Source organism: Lutra lutra, chromosome 7, assembly GCF_902655055.1.
Source record: "Lutra lutra chromosome 7, mLutLut1.2, whole genome shotgun sequence".
NCBI lineage: Eukaryota > Metazoa > Chordata > Mammalia > Carnivora > Mustelidae > Lutra > Lutra lutra.
The window spans coordinates 143,161,960-143,178,506 of NC_062284.1; the positions used below are offsets into that span (position 1 = coordinate 143,161,960).

Genomic DNA, 16,547 nt, shown 5'->3' on the forward strand with positions numbered 1-16,547 from the left:
CGCCGAGATCCCGTTCTTGGCCTGCCTCAATCCCCCGCTAAATGGATCTCTTTAGGCCCCTCCTGTAGGAATGAAACCAGTGAAGTTCGCTTGGTTTTGTGGTTACCAGCTCAGAATTTGCTGTCCTCTGGTGCAGGTTCGAGAAAGCCCTTCCAGAAGTTGGGTGTGGCCGTGGGGCTGCCCCAGCCCTTGCGGGCAGCACACCCCCCCACCCCCTAAGCCCCCCACCCCCTAATCTTGAAAGCTCCGTCCAGGGACTGTGCCTGAACTACTCAGGAGGGGAGCCCCGAGGCTCTTGGTTTGTGTTTAGTTCAGAAAGAAATTCCATAGTTGACATCTCGAAGGGGGATGCTCAGATGGCCATTTTGCATGGCCGCGTTTAAAAAAAAACAAAAAAAAAAAAAACAAAAAACGAAGATGCAATTAGAAAAGCAATACAGGCAATAGAGACATGCATACAAGTAGAAGAAAAATCTCCCAGAGTCTATTCACTCAGAAAAACTGATGGTTTTCTTGAGGGGGCTTTTGAGGGTAATTTTGGTCTATTACCTTCTGGTTCTTTTTCATTGGCTCTAATCATGGAAAGTATTGGTAAGGAACGGTGTCTACCCTCGCTCCCGCATACCACAAACCCCCAGAGCCAAACACATGCGCGCGCTGCCTTGAAGCCCAGCGGCTACCAGGGAGTAAGCTTTATCCTTGGCCTTTTGCAAAAAGCGCGGACTTCTGTTTGTCTTTTAATATCTACAATTTGACAAACTCCTCTATGCAAAGGTTGAGGCTGCACCCAGAAACTCAGGTTTCCGGGAAGCGGGGCGTTCCTGATATTGGCGCCCTGGGTGGGAGAGGCCCAGAAGTACATGGGCACCCCTGGTGTACGGCTCCCCATTTCCCAACCCCAGAATCACGACATCCGGCAGAGAACCCCAAGCAACCAAATCATAGGGAGTGTGGGTATGAATTGTTTGGCTAATAAATAAATAAAAAGCCAGCCCCTTGTCCAAGCCCTTAAATGGGAAAGACGTTAGTTAGCCTTCATTTTGAGGGAAACTCAAGATCCTGAGAGAAGCGCCTGGCTGGCTCAGTTAGTAGGGCACGCGATTCTCGATCTCAGGGCTGTGGGTTCAAGTCCCACGTTGGGTGTAGAACCTACTTTAACCTTCCTGAGGGGTTGTTAGCATCAGAGCAAGGGGTCGGTGTGCATTCTAGAAGAGCCACCTTCAATTGCAAGACCCTGTAAGATGGGACCATTATTTAATCATTTCCCCCATATCCTGACTGCTTGAGGTCCAATCTCTCACCTTCTAGGAGGCAGAGAGGTTGTTCCTGACAATGCCCAGGTGTCTGTACCCCAAAATAACTTCATGGGAAGGTCCTCTGAATTCCAGGCTGCTTCTCTGACTTTGGCTCAGTTCTATGGGGGGGAATGGTACGGAGTTCAGAGATGTGTGATTTTGGCGCGTTGAAACTGCCAGAGGATGGCTTTGTATACTAGCGATTAGGAACACCCAGCCTCACTGTAGCCACTTGTGGGAAGTGTGGAAGGGGCCTCAAGAGATTTCTGGGGAACACTACCATCTTCAGGGTACCAGGAAGACTGGGAAAATCTGCTTAGAAGGGTAGCCACTCAGGGGATGCTATTTTGTAAAAGCTCACAGTGTGGTTTTTGAGACGAGAGTGCATTTACCACGGCTGGGAGATTGATACAGGAGGACCTTGTCTCCATTTCCTGGCCAAATCTTAGGACATTTGTACACTTGCCCACAAGTATGTACATGTGGGTAGGAGGCTGCTCACACAGCTTTTGAGGGCTCCCAAGTATGAATTAAAAAAAGAAGAAAAATGTGTGCTTTGAATTAGATCTATGTGGAAAAAAAAAAAAAAAGGCAACAGGGCTAAACCATGTGTCTGGGACACTGGCTCTCCTCCAGGGCCCTTCCAAGAGAGCTGGGTTTCAGCATGTACAGAAAGAAAACGAGTCATTTCTCAAGCCTGGATTTCCTTGTCTGTTTGGCCCTATTGATATCAATCTGAGCCCTTAAATGTCCTTTTTTGAGCAAGGAAAGCATTCACGACATCACTCAGATTGAGAAACAGTTTGGATCCCAATATTACCATAGATTTGGCTCTTTAAGTTATTTCTTCCATTGCTTTGGACCAATAAATATTTTAAAAGTTAGGTTCTGAGCTCCAGAAAAGCCAACAAAAACATTTAAACATATGGATATCTTTTTTTATTGTGGTTAAAACCATACTCAGTAGAGATGAGTTTACAGCAGTGTTTTCTTTCTCTCTCTGCCTTTTTTTTCTATCTTTTTCTTTCTTTCTTTTAGGAAGCCAGGAGGATAAACATGTTGCCATGGTGTTCTGTTTAAAATAAAATACAATGGAAAGAAAAGCAGAATGATGAAGTAGCCACATGGACTGCAGGATACACCTGATACTAATTACTGTCATGCAGAATGTTCTGGAAGGCATTTGACTCGCCTGATGTATACATTCAAATCAAGCAAAGCAGGACTGGAAGGCTCCTTGGGGACCATCTTGTCCAACTCTTTCCTTTTTCCAGATGAGGAAATAGGGGCCCAGGGAGAGGCCTGGACCTCAGCCTCCCAGTTAGGAGGGAGCAAAGCGGGGATTCAACGCCCCCCCCCCCCGCGCTTTTGTCGGAAACACATAATTTCCAGGGTCCTTTACCTTGGCCTGTCAGTGAGACCCTGAAAAAGAGGAGTGGGCTTTACTGTTAAACTCTTGAGCACGGGGCTTTGGGGCTTTGGGGCTTTGGAGCCAGGGAGCCCAGAAAAAAAAAAAAAAGAAAAGAAAAAAAAAAAAGAAAAAGAAAAAAGAGAAGGGAAAAAAAAAAAAAGAAAAAGAAAAAACCAGAGAGGCTGATTGTGCTAGGAGGCCCAACTTTCCTCCTGGGCACCAGGCCCTGAGAAGAGATGCGCATGGACGTCTGGAGTTTCTCCTTCCTGGGCCTCCCGGGGGCACCCAACCCAGGCCGGGGGCTCCTCCCAGAGCATCAGCTCCTTCCTTTTGGGGCTGCAAGGCTGACGCCAGGAGGCACTGTCTCTAGGGCGGCCTCCAGGGGCCCTGAATGCGTGGCTACCGACGCTCTCTGGTGGCAGCCTGGGCTCCCACGCAGGCCTCCCACGCGTGGAGCGCGAGCGGGAGCCCCCGTGACAATGCGCACCCCTTCGCCTCTGCCCCCGAGAGGCTAGCAACTGGGCCTGCCGGCGTCTGATTGGCTGCGCAGGCCTGACGACAGGGGCTCCTGGACGCTGATTGGTCCCGGGCCGCTCCTGCTGTTTCCTAGCTATTAATACTGAGGCTAATAAACGTTCTCCTGTTGACAAGGATGCTCGGAGCCATGATTTTTGAAGCTTTCTTGACGTCTGCGGCTGGTGCAGGCCTCTCTGTCTCGCGAGTTTTGATGGGGGACGCTAGTCTCTGGGACTCCTGGCGTGCTCCGCAGACTGTAAATTGGGTGTTCTCCCCCCCAACATTATCTGACACTTTAGGGTTGGCACCCCGCTATGCCCCTAAAGCTCGCTCTGTCTTCGTCTCCCCAGCGGCGCAACCGCTCACCTATAAACGAGCCCCCCGCCCAAGGCTCGGGGTCTTTCGTGACCTGGTGGTCCACTTCCACCTCCCTTACGGATAGCTCCGTCCCTTCTTTTCAGCCCCGGAGTCTCCTGTGTGTGTGAAAGCCACCGTGCAGGATCGCTGGGCACGGCGGGGGGCGGAGGGGGGTCGCTCTGAAGCTGCTCTGAGACCCCCTCACCCCCCGCCAAGTAGTGCGGGACGGAGCTGTTCTAACCTGATAGTCCCCGCAGGCCCCTCTGCCTTTCCCCTTCGGGACCCATCGCTCATTCTCACCCCTCTTCTGTCAGTAGGCGCTTCATCCTTGCCCTCCCGGCTGCCACCCACCTGTCACCCTAAGATAGATCCCCAGTCCCTTTCAACAGCATTTTGACCTTTTCGAGAGGACATTTGATTGACGGCTCTGCCCGCTTTGCCACTCGGTGCCCGGCAGAGCTGCTGAAGGCACCACCTGTTACGGATTAAATCTCATGTGCCAAGTCCCGGAGCACGAGGCCGTGCAGCTATGCTCGGCCGCAACATGTGTCGCTGCCTGTTTCCCCGGGGCGGCACAGGGAGGGGGGCTGGCTTTTCAAAGTGTCCGTGCGGGGGAAATCACCTAGATTTTGGGGGGTATCCCACACGTCTCCACGTGGGACACGATCTTCCTTGAAAAGTACTTTCCCTAGAGGGACACGGCTCATGTCGGAATTATTATTACGACCCCGGTTTGAGGGGGGTACCCCCTTGTTAACATGTAGGAAACGGACCCCCTGACAGAGGAAGGGACATTGCCAGGTTCTCGTGCACAGGTTGTAGCGGCAAAGCCCGGGACTCAAAACCCGTTTTTTTTTTTTTGTTTGTTTTTTGTTTTTTTTTTTCCCCTCCCTGACTCGGAGATGCAAGGCTGTGCCGAGTCTTCCATGTCAACGATAACCAATCAGAAATGGACGGGTGGGCTAAAAGGGGGTGACAGCCGCCACTTACATGTGGGTACTGGTTCTCCTGCTCGGGGCATTTTATTTTCCGGGACAACAAGCAGAAAGCATCATTTTCCTTTCCCTAAGACGCATCCTCTGGTAGAGGTTCCGAAATAGTCAGGTGTATGATGTGCCGCCCCCAGCGCCCCAGCTTTACCCTCGGCCCGCCTGAGGAAAACCATCCCTTGTCCCGTTCTCCCAGCAAATTGTGCAGCCAGATCGCCGTGCTCGGCGAGCGGGGCTCGGGTAGGGCAAAAAGCACCAGCGAACACAGGGTGTTGGTCATGGCGGCGAGGGGCACTGCGGCAGATTTTTTTTCCTCCCTTCTTTGCTGCAATCTGGGTGCGGCTAGAGCAATTTGTCATAGAATCTGGGGGGCTCATTTTTCCGGCCAATCACTTTTGGAGAAATGAGCGCATTGCAGCAGAATGCGCTGACGTCAGAGACCACCCCTTCTGCGCTTCCATATAAACCCCACCCAGCCAGCCCCTAGCGCAGACGGCGGAGAGCGGAGATGGAGCGCGCCTTGGCCCGCTGGCCTCGGCTGCAGCTCCTCGGGAGAACCGGGGCGCCCACGCGAGACTCTCCCCACCTGGTGAGTGGTTGGCCATCCTTGCCTGGAAGGATGTGCAAATCGAAGACGACACCCCTTCGAGGTTGGGCTCTGTCCTCCTGGACATGCCGATGACAGACGCCGGGGACCTTCTCTCGAAGGCGGCCACCTCGCCTGGTCCCCGAGTGTCGGCGATGAAAATTCTGTCAGGCAGAAAGATCTCGAGGCACATTTTCCTGGGGGGGGGGGGGGGGAATCAGGGCCCTTTTCTCGTCCAGACCCTCAGCTTGAGGGTCGGCTGGGTGGTAGGGGTTTAGATGAAGCCCGAATCCGATCAGATCCCCGTTAGAATCCAGTGTACCGCAGTCACCGGGGTCCAAAACCCCGATTTTCTGTGCTCGAAGGCACCTTTAGAATCCCGGTGGATGGGAGCTATGGCGGCGGGTGCATTATGCATGCCCCCGAGTCGGGGGGCAAGAGCACCTAAAAAGAAGAGTCTCCCAGGTAAATGCCCCCCCAATTTTTGACCAGGTTCTTGGTGGCCCGTAGGCGTGAGGGGTGCAGGTTCCCGTCCGCAAGGGATTGCGAATCCAAATACCCAGGTTTCGTGCAGAGCAGACTCCAGTCAAAATTTAGAGTAAAATTGCTAACTGTTAATCATCTGGTTCCCCCGATCAGTCACTTTATTAGTGGAAAGATATGGCGCCCAAGTGCAGACCCATCAGAAGCCCCCTAGGACCAGTTCCGTAGAGAAGGGCGGCTGGGGGGAAGGTCAAGTCACTGGGGGCATTGGCAGAATAGCAGGGTGGTGGGTTGGGATGCAGAGAAGGCCGTGTCCTTGGGGCTGGGGGAGGCTAATCTAGAGGGAAGAGAGAAATACAGAAAAGGGGGCGTGTTGGGGTTGTCCAGGCGCTGGGAGTTGGGATATGGGGGCCGGGGGTCTTTCTAGCATTGCATGATGGTCGTTACAAGATTCTGACATGTTGCTGGATTTTGAGTTTTGATAAAGTCGTCTTTTGCCGTTTCCTTTGTCCCTGTCAAGCCCCCCCACGCCGCCCCCTCCCCACTCTGGGCCGGCGGCCTCGGGCGGGGGGGGGGGCGCGAGCGGGTTGCTACGTGGCAGGTTTCTGGAAGGTTCTCTTGCTGGCCGCCAGAGGGCGCTGGTGGCACTGCGGAATTTTGGGGGGCGGGGTGGCGAGGGGAGGTGGCCTTTGTTCTTCTGCTGGAGGGGGTCGAGCGCGGGATTTACTGGAGAATTCTGGATTCATTTACCTGAGGGGGAAATGTTTTAAGATCCCGGGGTTCCCTGGGCAGCCGCTGGAGCATTGGCGCCGGGTGGAGATGGCGTGATTCGCGCGGGCTGTGTGACTTAGGGGGTCGTGGAAGAGCGTGGACGCAGATTAGTTGATCTTAGCGGGCTTTGATTTTGGGGGTCTTAACAAGAGGATGTGGCGTATTTGAGCAAGATGAAGGGGTCGACAGGTTGTGGAGTAGGTGTCGTCGCGCGGTCTTGAGGTTCTTGCTGTGGCGAGCTGAGATCACGGGGCGGGGGGGGGGTCGGTGGTGCCCTGGACGATTTTAGGTGGGTTTGGCTGCCTGCGTATTATTTTTTTTTAGCGATAGTATTTTGTATCATGTGTCCAGAAGCCCCGCGAATGAGTGGAAACGGTGTATCGAGAACTGGGTCTTTATAATTTTAATTAATTTATGTTTAATTGGACTTACCGAAGGTCAGAGCCAAGATTTCTGTGTTTTCACTTAATAAAAGTGGAATCGTGTTCTGGAAAGATCCTTGGCGAGTGCCTTCTCGGTAGCCTTATGTGTCTCTGATACAGGGTGACCCCCCTCACAGTTGGGGTGCCAAAGGACCCCTGGACGTGTGTTGGGGGGGCGCTGATCGATGTCCACAGGTGGATTCTGGCATGCTATGGCGGGTGTAGTGTTTCGAGGACATAGTGGCCCTGCGCGATGTGCTGGTGTGGGCTGTGGCCTCCCCCCACCCCAGCCCCAGACCTGTTGGGCGCCCGCCCCCCCCCCCCCCCCAGTTCTATGCCAGCTGTGCCCTGGCAGCTGTGGGCCAGGCGCTGCGGGGGCGCGGGAGGCTCTGCTGCGCGCGCGCGCGCCGCAGGTGGCTGCGCTCCTGAGTCCTGGGTGCTGGACGCGCGCCCCCTAGCGGTCTGTGCCTGCAAATGGCTCGCGGCCCTCTAGACCTGGCTCCAGGTTGCGCATGCGCACACTGCTAACACTTGCGCTCTGTCAATCAAGTCTTCCTTACCCCCTCCCACTTCTCTCCCTCCTCCCCTTTTCAGTTCTTTCCTTTCTACCCCTCCCATTTCTCCTCTTCCTCCTCCCCTCTGCTTTAACTCCTCCCTCTTTTCCCCTCCCCTTCCTGTCTCCCCTTCCCTCCTCCCTCCTCCTCCCTCCCCTCTCCTCCCCCTCCCTTTCCTCCTCCTTCGATTCTCCTCCCTCTTCCCTCCTAACTCCTCCCTCCTCCTGCCCCCTCTTTCCCACTGCTCCCTCCCTCTCCCTCTGACTGCCCCCTCCCTCTCTCTGCTGTTCCTGTGCTGACCGTTAGAGGTCATCAAGATGGTTTCTAATCCGGCCCCCTTCCCGTGCCATAGGGTCTCTTCAGGGATGACATCACCTGTTCACCTCCTTGTCTTCAAGGACCACCTCCAGATGCCACGCTGCTGCCAAGGTGCTCGCTGATCACCTCCCCCTGATGGTACCTTGGCCCCTCTTTGAGGAAATGTATAACAACCTGCCGGGCAGAATCCCCACCCCTGCCTCCCTCCCTGCACACCCCCAGACCCATTAGCAATTAAAAGACCATTTTAAATTTTAACTGATTAATTTTAGTTATAATTCATTTAAATTTAATTACTACGTAGACTTGGGCTTTTAAGTGGGGCCTCTAACCTTTGATCAATTGCAGAGGCCACTAGGAGCTCCGACCCCTGGATGGCACCAGCATACAAAGCAGCCACTGGCAGAGACCACCCCCCCACGCCCACACCACCAGGACGAGGATGACTGAGGATGAAGAGGACCAGAACCGACCAGCCAGCTCTTCCCTCTTGGCCGAATGTTTAAACCAATGCCCTAGTGAGGGGGCATTGGTCATTAACCCCTGACCTTTGCTATGCTTATGCCTTGATGCTATGAATACTTTTCTATAAGTCTCTACTTGTGTTCACTTGCCAGCGACCTGGAGTGTTTCCCTCCCCAAGGAGTTGTCAGTCTTTCTCCGATGACAACCCCCTTGTTGCCTGTATGATGTACTGAACGGAAGGATCCCTTTGGGAACTTCTCAAGAGGGGGACCTGGGCCAAGGGCTCGACCAGCATCTCACTGGCAATTCCAAGGCTCGGGGTGGGCTTCTGGAATGAGCATGTGCTCTGACGCCTGGCTACCGAACTGCCAAGGGCCTCCCCACCTCTCCCCACCTCTTCTCAGATCTCCCTGTTCTTTCTGGGGAATGGGGACAAGAAGAGCAGCCTCCCAGGGTTGTTGTGAGTATTGAATGATCTAAAACCACCTCAGGCAGGGCTGGGCATAGAGGAGGTGGTCAGCAAATGTCTGTTGAAAAAGTTTGGTAGGTCGGTCCCTTCCCACCCCTGTCACTCTCGTCTCATGCTTCTCGTTTATTCTCCCACAGCGCTCCAGGCAGCCCCTGTCCACAGGGCTCTCCTTGAAGCAGGTAGGGGTCCACCGAGATGGGCGTTGGGCAGACCTGAGTACGAACATGAACTTCACATGTGGTCATTTCCAGAGCACTTTCTATGTTCTATGAGTGTCTTATTTCCGTGTTGTACACATATATGAATGAAGCAGCCACATTTACAGATGAGAATGGGTTTGACATTGATTGGAGGGATTTTAAAAGAGTCGGGGTGGGAGGTTGGGGGCGGGGTGGGGGAAGAAGAGGACTTAGGAGAAGCAAGTGCCCCCTCCCACAGCACAGGACACGCTCACATTCACAGCAGGGACACTGAGGTTGGAGGAGTGTAAGTGTTTTGTCACATTGTTGGCAAGAGAAGGGGTCAGAGTTGGACCCTGGGTGCCCTTGTGGCCGCCCCTTACCTCCCCTGGGCCCAGAGTTGTACTAAGAGCCTTTTGATTTCCAATCAGGCATTTGACAGTGGGATAGCCTCTTTGAAATCCCAGCTGTCAAGCATGGTCTGGGGAGGGTGGGGGGTGGAGGGCATCTGGGTGGCCCTGTGCTGGTGCCGTGTGCTGGTTCCACCTCTCAATGACTGGTGTGACCTTAAACAAGTCACTTAACTTCTCCAAGCCCCAGTCCCTTTCATGGGCTAAATGGGGATTAAAAAAAAAAAAAAAAAAACCAAAAAACACCCGCATTTATCTACCCCACAGGGCGCTTTTGAAGACCAAATGATGTAACCACCGTGAAAGTGCTTTGTAAATCGCTGTGGAAATTGCTAGATACTTAACTCCCAGCGTTAGTGCCTCGTGGTGCACATGCCCAACCCCATTCTCCCTCAGTAATAACGGCACCCAGTAGGTGCTGCATGTGTTTGCGCTCAATAAATAAATTCCAGAGTAAATAAAAGCAGAATGAATTCAACAAACATTTTCTGGAACGCCGACAATATGCCCAGCACACCAGGCCTGGTATGTGATCCAAAGATGATGAAAACAGTCTCCTGGAAGCTAATTGGGGTCCTCCTTCGACCCGCACTTTCTTCCGTCCCCTTTTAAGCCAACCAGTTTTGTCCGGACAAGACAAAAACAACTCAGGCGCTTTAGAGACGCCGGCTCCATGGAGACAATAGCTCCCGGGCATCTAAAAGGGCCTGATTGGATTATGTGGCAAATAGAAGGTGGAAGGGTGACTTGGAAGGTGACAAATGAAGTGGGCGGAGAGCCGCTTTGAGTTAATCCAGGCTATTAGGAGGGAACCTTTTGTCTTCCAGGGGCTGCCGGGAGCTCTTACCACTGGTTTTTACATCCTTAATGTAAGGACGCATAATTTATGGTCAGTAAAAACCCAGGCCCCGTGAGGTTTGAGTGGGCCTAACGATTGCGCGTCCTGCTCCCAGTGAGTAATTAGAGCGAACATTATGGCCCCCTTTGCGGTCCGCAAAGGCCTTTTGATAACCACGATTCATTTGAACCTCACAACTCCCTGTCCCGACCCCGGGGCTGGCCTGCCACCTCCAAGGGGAACAGAGGTCATCAAGGTCTTCTTCCAGGTTGGGGTTCTACGGCACATTTGCACACCCCTATCAGCTCTTGGGTAGTGAAGGAAGAGAGGTGTCTACGGCGCTGGTCTCTCCTGTCTCAGGCCTACGTGTCCCTCCTGGCACTCACTAGTTCTTTCCTCTCAATTCCTAATTTTGCTCTCTCCACAGCCGGGAGCCTCCCAGGCCCCCTCACTGTCCCCCCTTTCCAGCCACTACAGCCTGTCTCTTTCCTTTTCGCAGCCAAGCTTCTCGAAAGGCCTGTCTACACTTGCTGTCTTCCTTCCTCACCTCCAATTTCCTCTTCAACCCACTGCTTCCTGACTTGTTCTGCTCCGTCGAACGACCCTACCTCAGGTAATGACTTTTCTGTCACTTGACTCTGGACACGTTTCCAGCTCACGGACACATGGACACATTTTCATTTCTTGGCCTTCATGTAGCTTTCGGCTCTGGTTCCCTCCTGTTGGCCTATACTCCTCACAAAATCACCAGCTCCTGGCTTCGCTCATTCTTAGCTTCTCCTAGGACCTGGGGTATCCACAGCTCTCCTGTCTGGGAGCCTGCCTCTTACCGTCTTGCAGGGTTCGAGGCCTGGCTGAACCGCCTGGTGTTGAGGCCTAGGGGTTAGTCAGTTCTTCCAAGCCACTTTTTTCTCAGTTCTGGAATAGAGTTACTACTCTTTACCTGGCAGGTCAGGTGGATGTGTCACAGGGAAGAACCAGACACTAGTCAAGGGACTTGAAATAATAAGGTCAATAAAATGTTCGTGAGAAAATTGGAGTCCCCGTCCACCTTTCTGACAGGTTAAGTTCCCACGGGGAGAACCAGAGAGAAGAAAGATGTGGGGGTTGGGGGTGAGATGGGGGAAAAAAGAAAGAAAAGACAGAGAAAAAAAAAAAAAAGTAAGAAAAGACACTAGAGGCCCCCAAAAGTGGGGAAGGGAGCCTTAGAAAAAATACGGAACTCTACCAAAAACCCATCCAGTGAAAGGTTTCCTCTCGGGTCGGGTCTGGCTCAAAGAAAGTAAACAGGAAAAAGGCTTTAAATTGATTATCCCAGTGACAAATCCCAGGAAGCTTTCAAGTCAAATTGCCCCATTTTGGGTTTTTAACTCCTTCTATCAAGTTGAACCTCTTTAGGTCTCGCATCCTGGCTAAGCCCTCCCCCAGCCCCCCCTCGCTGGTGATTAAGTCCCGAAGGTACGCGAGCCTTTCAGGGATGAATGGCCCACAGAAAGCGCCCTCCCCGTCCCCCCCAGCGGTGGTTTTCTGTTTTATTCCACTTTCCGCCCTTTCCCCTTAATGAACGCAGGGCTAATCTTGGGCCTTGTCAAGGAAGAGGCCGCGGACTTAATGAGGTAGCTGCTGGATTCCAATATTCGTCTCATAAGGAGCCCTTCTTTGTCTGGGGAGGAAAAACACACTGATTATCATAATGAGGTGAGCCGGCGTCCGCAGGCAGGGCCGACCGGGGCTGAGGCCACACTTCTGATTCTGGTGCTGGAGCCCGGGTTTCATGTGCTCCTCATTTAAGGCTTTGCCTCTGTCCCAGTCAGGGGTCCATTGAGCGGGGTTGAAAGTTGAAGGCTGCTTTGGGGAGCCCGCCGCAGATAGGACTGCTTTGCAGAAAGTTCCTTTGTTTGACCCTTACTACACACAGATGTCGCAGGGGTCCCGGCCCTCTGCGCCTCGTGGATTCATTGCCTGAGAAGCCTGGGAGTGGAGGGGCTCAGGGGACATTAAAGACTTCATAATCTACCTGTAGGACCCATGGAATTGTCCCAAGGTTGACACTGACCTGGAAAGCCCCATCCTCATCAAGAAATATTGGTGCCCTCCCACCGCCCAGCCCCTGCCCTTGGAGTAGTGAGGTTCGGGGTTCACCTTTGCCTCCCATGTACTGCTGCACATGAACTTCAGAGGCCCGGGGATTTGTCAGGATCACTCGGAGTCAAGTGCACAGAGGGGACGTTACAACTCAGATCTGGCAGCAGAACCCACAGCCCTGCTTTTACCTGCTTCATACTGACCTACTCCATATGTCCTGTGCCCCGGTGGAAGGACCCCCACCAAGCTTCTGTCCTGATCTCGGAACTCCCCAGAGCCCATCGATATCTTTAGAACAGGTATTCCCACCCCCTAAGTCTGACAACTGCCCCTCTGTGTCCGAAGTTCTGGGCTTTTCTCACCCCAAGACCGATCAAGATCAGATCACTCCCAGTTAAGCATCAGACTGTAGCCAGACCTTCAGCCAGATGGAGAACTAAAGGAGAAGGGAGGTGATGGGAGCGAGGGGAGGAGGCTCACGGTTCTCTGTTGGCTAAAGGTTCTCGGGCATCACGGCCCAGAATTCGTTTAAAAATCTGTGAACCCAACTTGTCGAGCACCTGAACCACGTCCGAGGCTGTCCTAGGGACCCAGAGGTTGAATGGGTGAGGGGGCCGGGTGAGGCTGAACACCTCTGAAAGTAGGGATTCTACCAAAACCTATTGGTCTCAACATCCCTCATTAAGTCAATCCTGGAGGCTCTGGACTTCTAGGAAGAGGTGGCTTCCCCAGGTGGAGATGCAGAGAATGCCTGAGGCCAGGAGACGCCCCCCACCATCCCATCCTGAGTTTCTGTTTTTCTCCTTTTCCTGCCCACCTCTGGTGTCCACCGCCTTCTTCCTCCTTCCATCACCCATTTCCTGATTCGGTCCTCCGGGGGTGCCCTAGGCCAGCCCATTGCTTCCTCTGGGTGCTCCAGCCTCAGCTTGGCACTAAGTGGGGTTCAGTAAGAGTATGTGGGCTGTCTGTTTGGACAGGTGAGTCAGTGAAGGAACCGCCGTACTCGAGACGCTAGACGGGAGTCTTTGGGAACCGAGGAGCATCAGGCAAACGGGAGGAGGCTGGAATTAGTTCCTCTGAGGGGAGCGTGGGCACCGCCCTGCCCCCAAGCCCCATTTGAGCCGGGCTTTGCTGGCCTTGCCCCTTCACTCACTCAGGCGTCCATCCCGTCATCCAACAGTTGATCCTTACTGAACGAGCCCATGGCCCGGCCCCGGCTCAGCCCCAGCGTCCCTTAGCGTGTCCCTTGATGGCCTCTGCCTCCCCGGGAGGGCTGGCCGGGGGGTTGCTTCTGCTGAGGGTGGCCTTGTGCCACCGCAGGCGCTGGAGCAGCAGCAGCCTCTGGCTCTGTGGAGAAGGCTGGCAGAGGGGCGTGGAGGGTAGGCCTGCCTTGGGCCTCTTGGCCCCGGTGACCTTTCATTTAAGCCCTGGGGGACACTTGGAGGTGCCCATCTCCAGGGCTCTGCCCCCTCCTGCCCTCTCTGCCTCCCGGAGATCCCATCCCCCATCCCGTAGCTGAGTGCTGACGGCTGCCCTCGCCCCCCGCCCTATAGCTCAGGACTGACGCGGGGGCGCGGGAATTGCTGTGGCGTGTGTGTGCCCCTCGGGCTCCGGCCCCCCAGGTCTCCCTCTTGAGTCGGGGTCTGTGACCCGGACCTCTCTGTGCTGGGGCCAAATGCAGCCCCTGTGCACCAGGCGTTGGCTGGAAACCTCCAGGGAGCTCTGCAGGCTTGCCCTCTGCCTGGTTGCCTACCTGCTCTGCTCTGTCTTGGTGGCCACCTTGACCCTCTGCTTGCCACAGTCTGTCTGTCGCCTGGCCCGACCCATCTGCCCCTTCTCTGCACCTGAATCACTGGGCTCCTGATCCTCTGGGCCTCTGCTGTCGAGCCCTCCGCCTAGCTGGTTGGTTTTCCTTGCTGAGCCCACGCCTGTGGTTACCTGGTCTTGCCTGCTTCCTCGTCCGTCTCCTGCCAGCTTGCCTCTTGGCCTTCTCTAGGGTGTAAAGGCCCCTTCTCCAGCTTAAGGAGCCCCTTCCCCTGTGTGGCCAGAGAACCGGTCCCCAGGGCCCACGGGACAGGCCCCTGCGGCCATGCCACCTCCCACAGCCATCCTCGGATGCTTCCTCCCGTGGGGGTGGGGGGCTGTGGGGGTTTGAAGTGACTGTGGCTGCAGCCAGACCTCTGTCCTGCCCCTCCCCATCCCCCAGGCCCCTCGTCTCGTCCCACTGGGTGTTAGCCACAGCCTGTCCCTGGGAGGCCTGGGCTCTGCCGTGCCCCAGGCCTCACAGCCGGTATGGGGGCTACCAACTGGCCCATTGCTTCTTCACCTCTTCGTGTCCTTGCTCATCTCCACAAGCCACCTGCTTCCACCGAAAACCATGCGGCAGGTGAGACTTGGCTCGCTGCCTGTGTGTGTGTGCGTGCGTGCGTGTGTGTGTAGCTCCTCTGAAGTGCCAGCCTTGTCATAACCCTAATCTCCTGCATCTCCTGCAAGGTCAGCCCTGTCCCCGACACATCGCCTGGGCTAGCAGAAGAACCCGATGGAAGAGGCCAGAACAGCCCCCAGAGGACTGCCGCCCTGCACCAGGGAGCCCGCCAAGCTGCCTGTCGCCAGTCCCGTGCCTCTCCACTTCCACCCGCTTTGGGGTGAGTGTCTTGCTTTCTCGCGACACCAGAATTTCACTAGTTTCAGCTCACACATCTCGATTCTAGAAGGTACACATTTAGCCTGGGGAGGGGCTACTACCAAGAGCAAATCTGCTCCACCGACCCTGCGGCCTGGCGGGGGTCTGCAAGCTGCCTGGAGTCTCTGGGACCGCGGCCACATGGAGCCGGCACACGTGGGGCCCACCCCGGGGCCGTGGCATGCTGTGGGCCGGGCACGGTAAGTGAGGGGTGTCCACAACTCTGACCACGGGCCCCCAAGAACAAGCTCGGGCCAGGCACACAGTAGGTCCGCAGTGCAGCGTGGCTAAGCACGGGAAGGAAATGAGGGACGGTACAGGTACTCTCTCTGGTCGCTGAGGCCCGGCCAGAGGGCCAGCATGGAGATGTGGAAACAGGAAAGCTTGTCTGTCCGTAGAAAACCTTTTTTCCCTGAAATCCAAAGCTATGTCAGTCCTCGCGAGTTCTCACACACCAGGCTTTGATAATGTCCTTTAATCACAGAGTTGTTTTTGAGTGAGTGCTTCTCTTGGCCCGTTTTCCTCACCCCTGAAATTGCAACGAGATGGGAATGTTTGTGTCTGTTGAAATAAGATCAGTAATGGTAGGGAAGAAGGAAGCGGAGGGTTACGGCCGCGCGGCTCACGCCAGAACGAGTCGTTTGTTTATCTGGCTTTCCTTATTCCAGACGCATCGATGGAGCCGCGGGGGCTCAGGGCTAGGGCTCTGCTGGGGTGCCTGAGACCAGCTTTGTCTTAGGGACTAGAGGGCCTAGCAGGGTTCCCTGGGAGATCCCACGCAGCGACTTGGCCCACGTGGCCGCTGAGCAAGATGGGCAGGAAGAAAGGAAGCTCGGCCGAGGGCACTTTTCCTTTTTCGGATCCCGGGAACCGAGTCTCATGAAGGGGCCTGGGGGTGGGGGCTGTTGGCAGAGTCAGCAAAGCAGGGGGCCGCGCTAGCTGACTCCGTCCGTGCCTGCTATATCTCCCGCCTCATGCTCCTGGGGTAGCCCCTAGGCTGATAGATGAGGCCAGTCAGACTCCTGGGGTGGTCCAGGTGGGAGATGGTGAGGCTAACTCGAGCCCACAGATATTTACGGAGCCTCGGGTGGGTCCCCCAGTGTCCCTGGGCCAGATGCCAGTGTCCCCCTTCGTCCCAGGGGTCCCCAGGGTTTGTGAGAGGGCCAGCGATGAGCAGAGCGGGGAGGGGGGCCTCCTCCAGGTGCCGCAGACCCCCAGGGTCTCTCACGCATATTCCGTAATGCCCTCTCATCGCATGGAGGTTTCAGAGATAGGTCTGCACTGCCCTTCTCCCCTGAAAGGGAAATGGGTTGCGGATATTACTTTTCCATAGACCCCGTCAGTGTAGGCGACGAGGGGCGGAGGCCTCCGAGCCCAGGGACCGTAGTCTTTGCTTGATTTTGTTTCCTAGAGAGCCAGTTGGGCTGCCTAGAGGCGGGGAGTGTGTGCCCAGGGCTGAATCCAAGGAGGGGCACCAGGAAGGCTCTGCCCTGTGATATTTACTGCATAGTTGGCATTTGCTGAGCCGTTAGCAAGCAGGGTGACGTGGCAGAGAGAGAGGCCTGGGAGGGAAGCTTTACACAGGGCAGGATGCAGGTTGGGGGGCGGGGGCCTGGGGGTTTCGAGTTGGGTGTCGTATCTGGAGCTTCCCAGACAGATCCACAGAGCTAGTCTGAGCCAAGTGCCCATGGTTTCTGGATTCTTCTGGAGGGACAT

At 55.0% G+C, this 16,547-nt stretch overlaps 1 protein-coding gene across 10 annotated transcripts in view; it reads left to right on the top strand.

Annotated features, from left to right (window-relative positions):
• Window positions 1-5,017: 5,017 nt before the first annotated feature.
• LOC125105050 (uncharacterized) overlaps window positions 5,018-16,547 on the top strand; it is a 33,415-nt gene continuing 21,885 nt past the window's right edge. For 4 of the 10 annotated variants that reach the window (XM_047738085.1, XM_047738082.1, XM_047738087.1 and 1 more), the window contains exons 1-6: window positions 5,018-5,157; window positions 7,737-7,840; window positions 8,051-8,627; window positions 8,774-8,815; window positions 10,563-10,676; window positions 14,642-14,793. In XM_047738085.1, the coding sequence (XP_047594041.1) occupies window positions 8,501-8,627; window positions 8,774-8,815; window positions 10,563-10,676; window positions 14,642-14,793 (435 nt within the window). In that variant the 5' untranslated portion in view covers window positions 5,018-5,157; window positions 7,737-7,840; window positions 8,051-8,500. Of the gene's footprint in view, window positions 5,158-7,736; window positions 7,841-8,050; window positions 8,816-10,562; window positions 10,677-11,633; window positions 11,762-14,354; window positions 14,535-14,641; window positions 14,794-16,547 lie in introns of all 10 variants that reach the window. The other 6 variants (XR_007128796.1, XR_007128795.1, XR_007128797.1 and 3 more) reach the window with 6 other exon arrangements.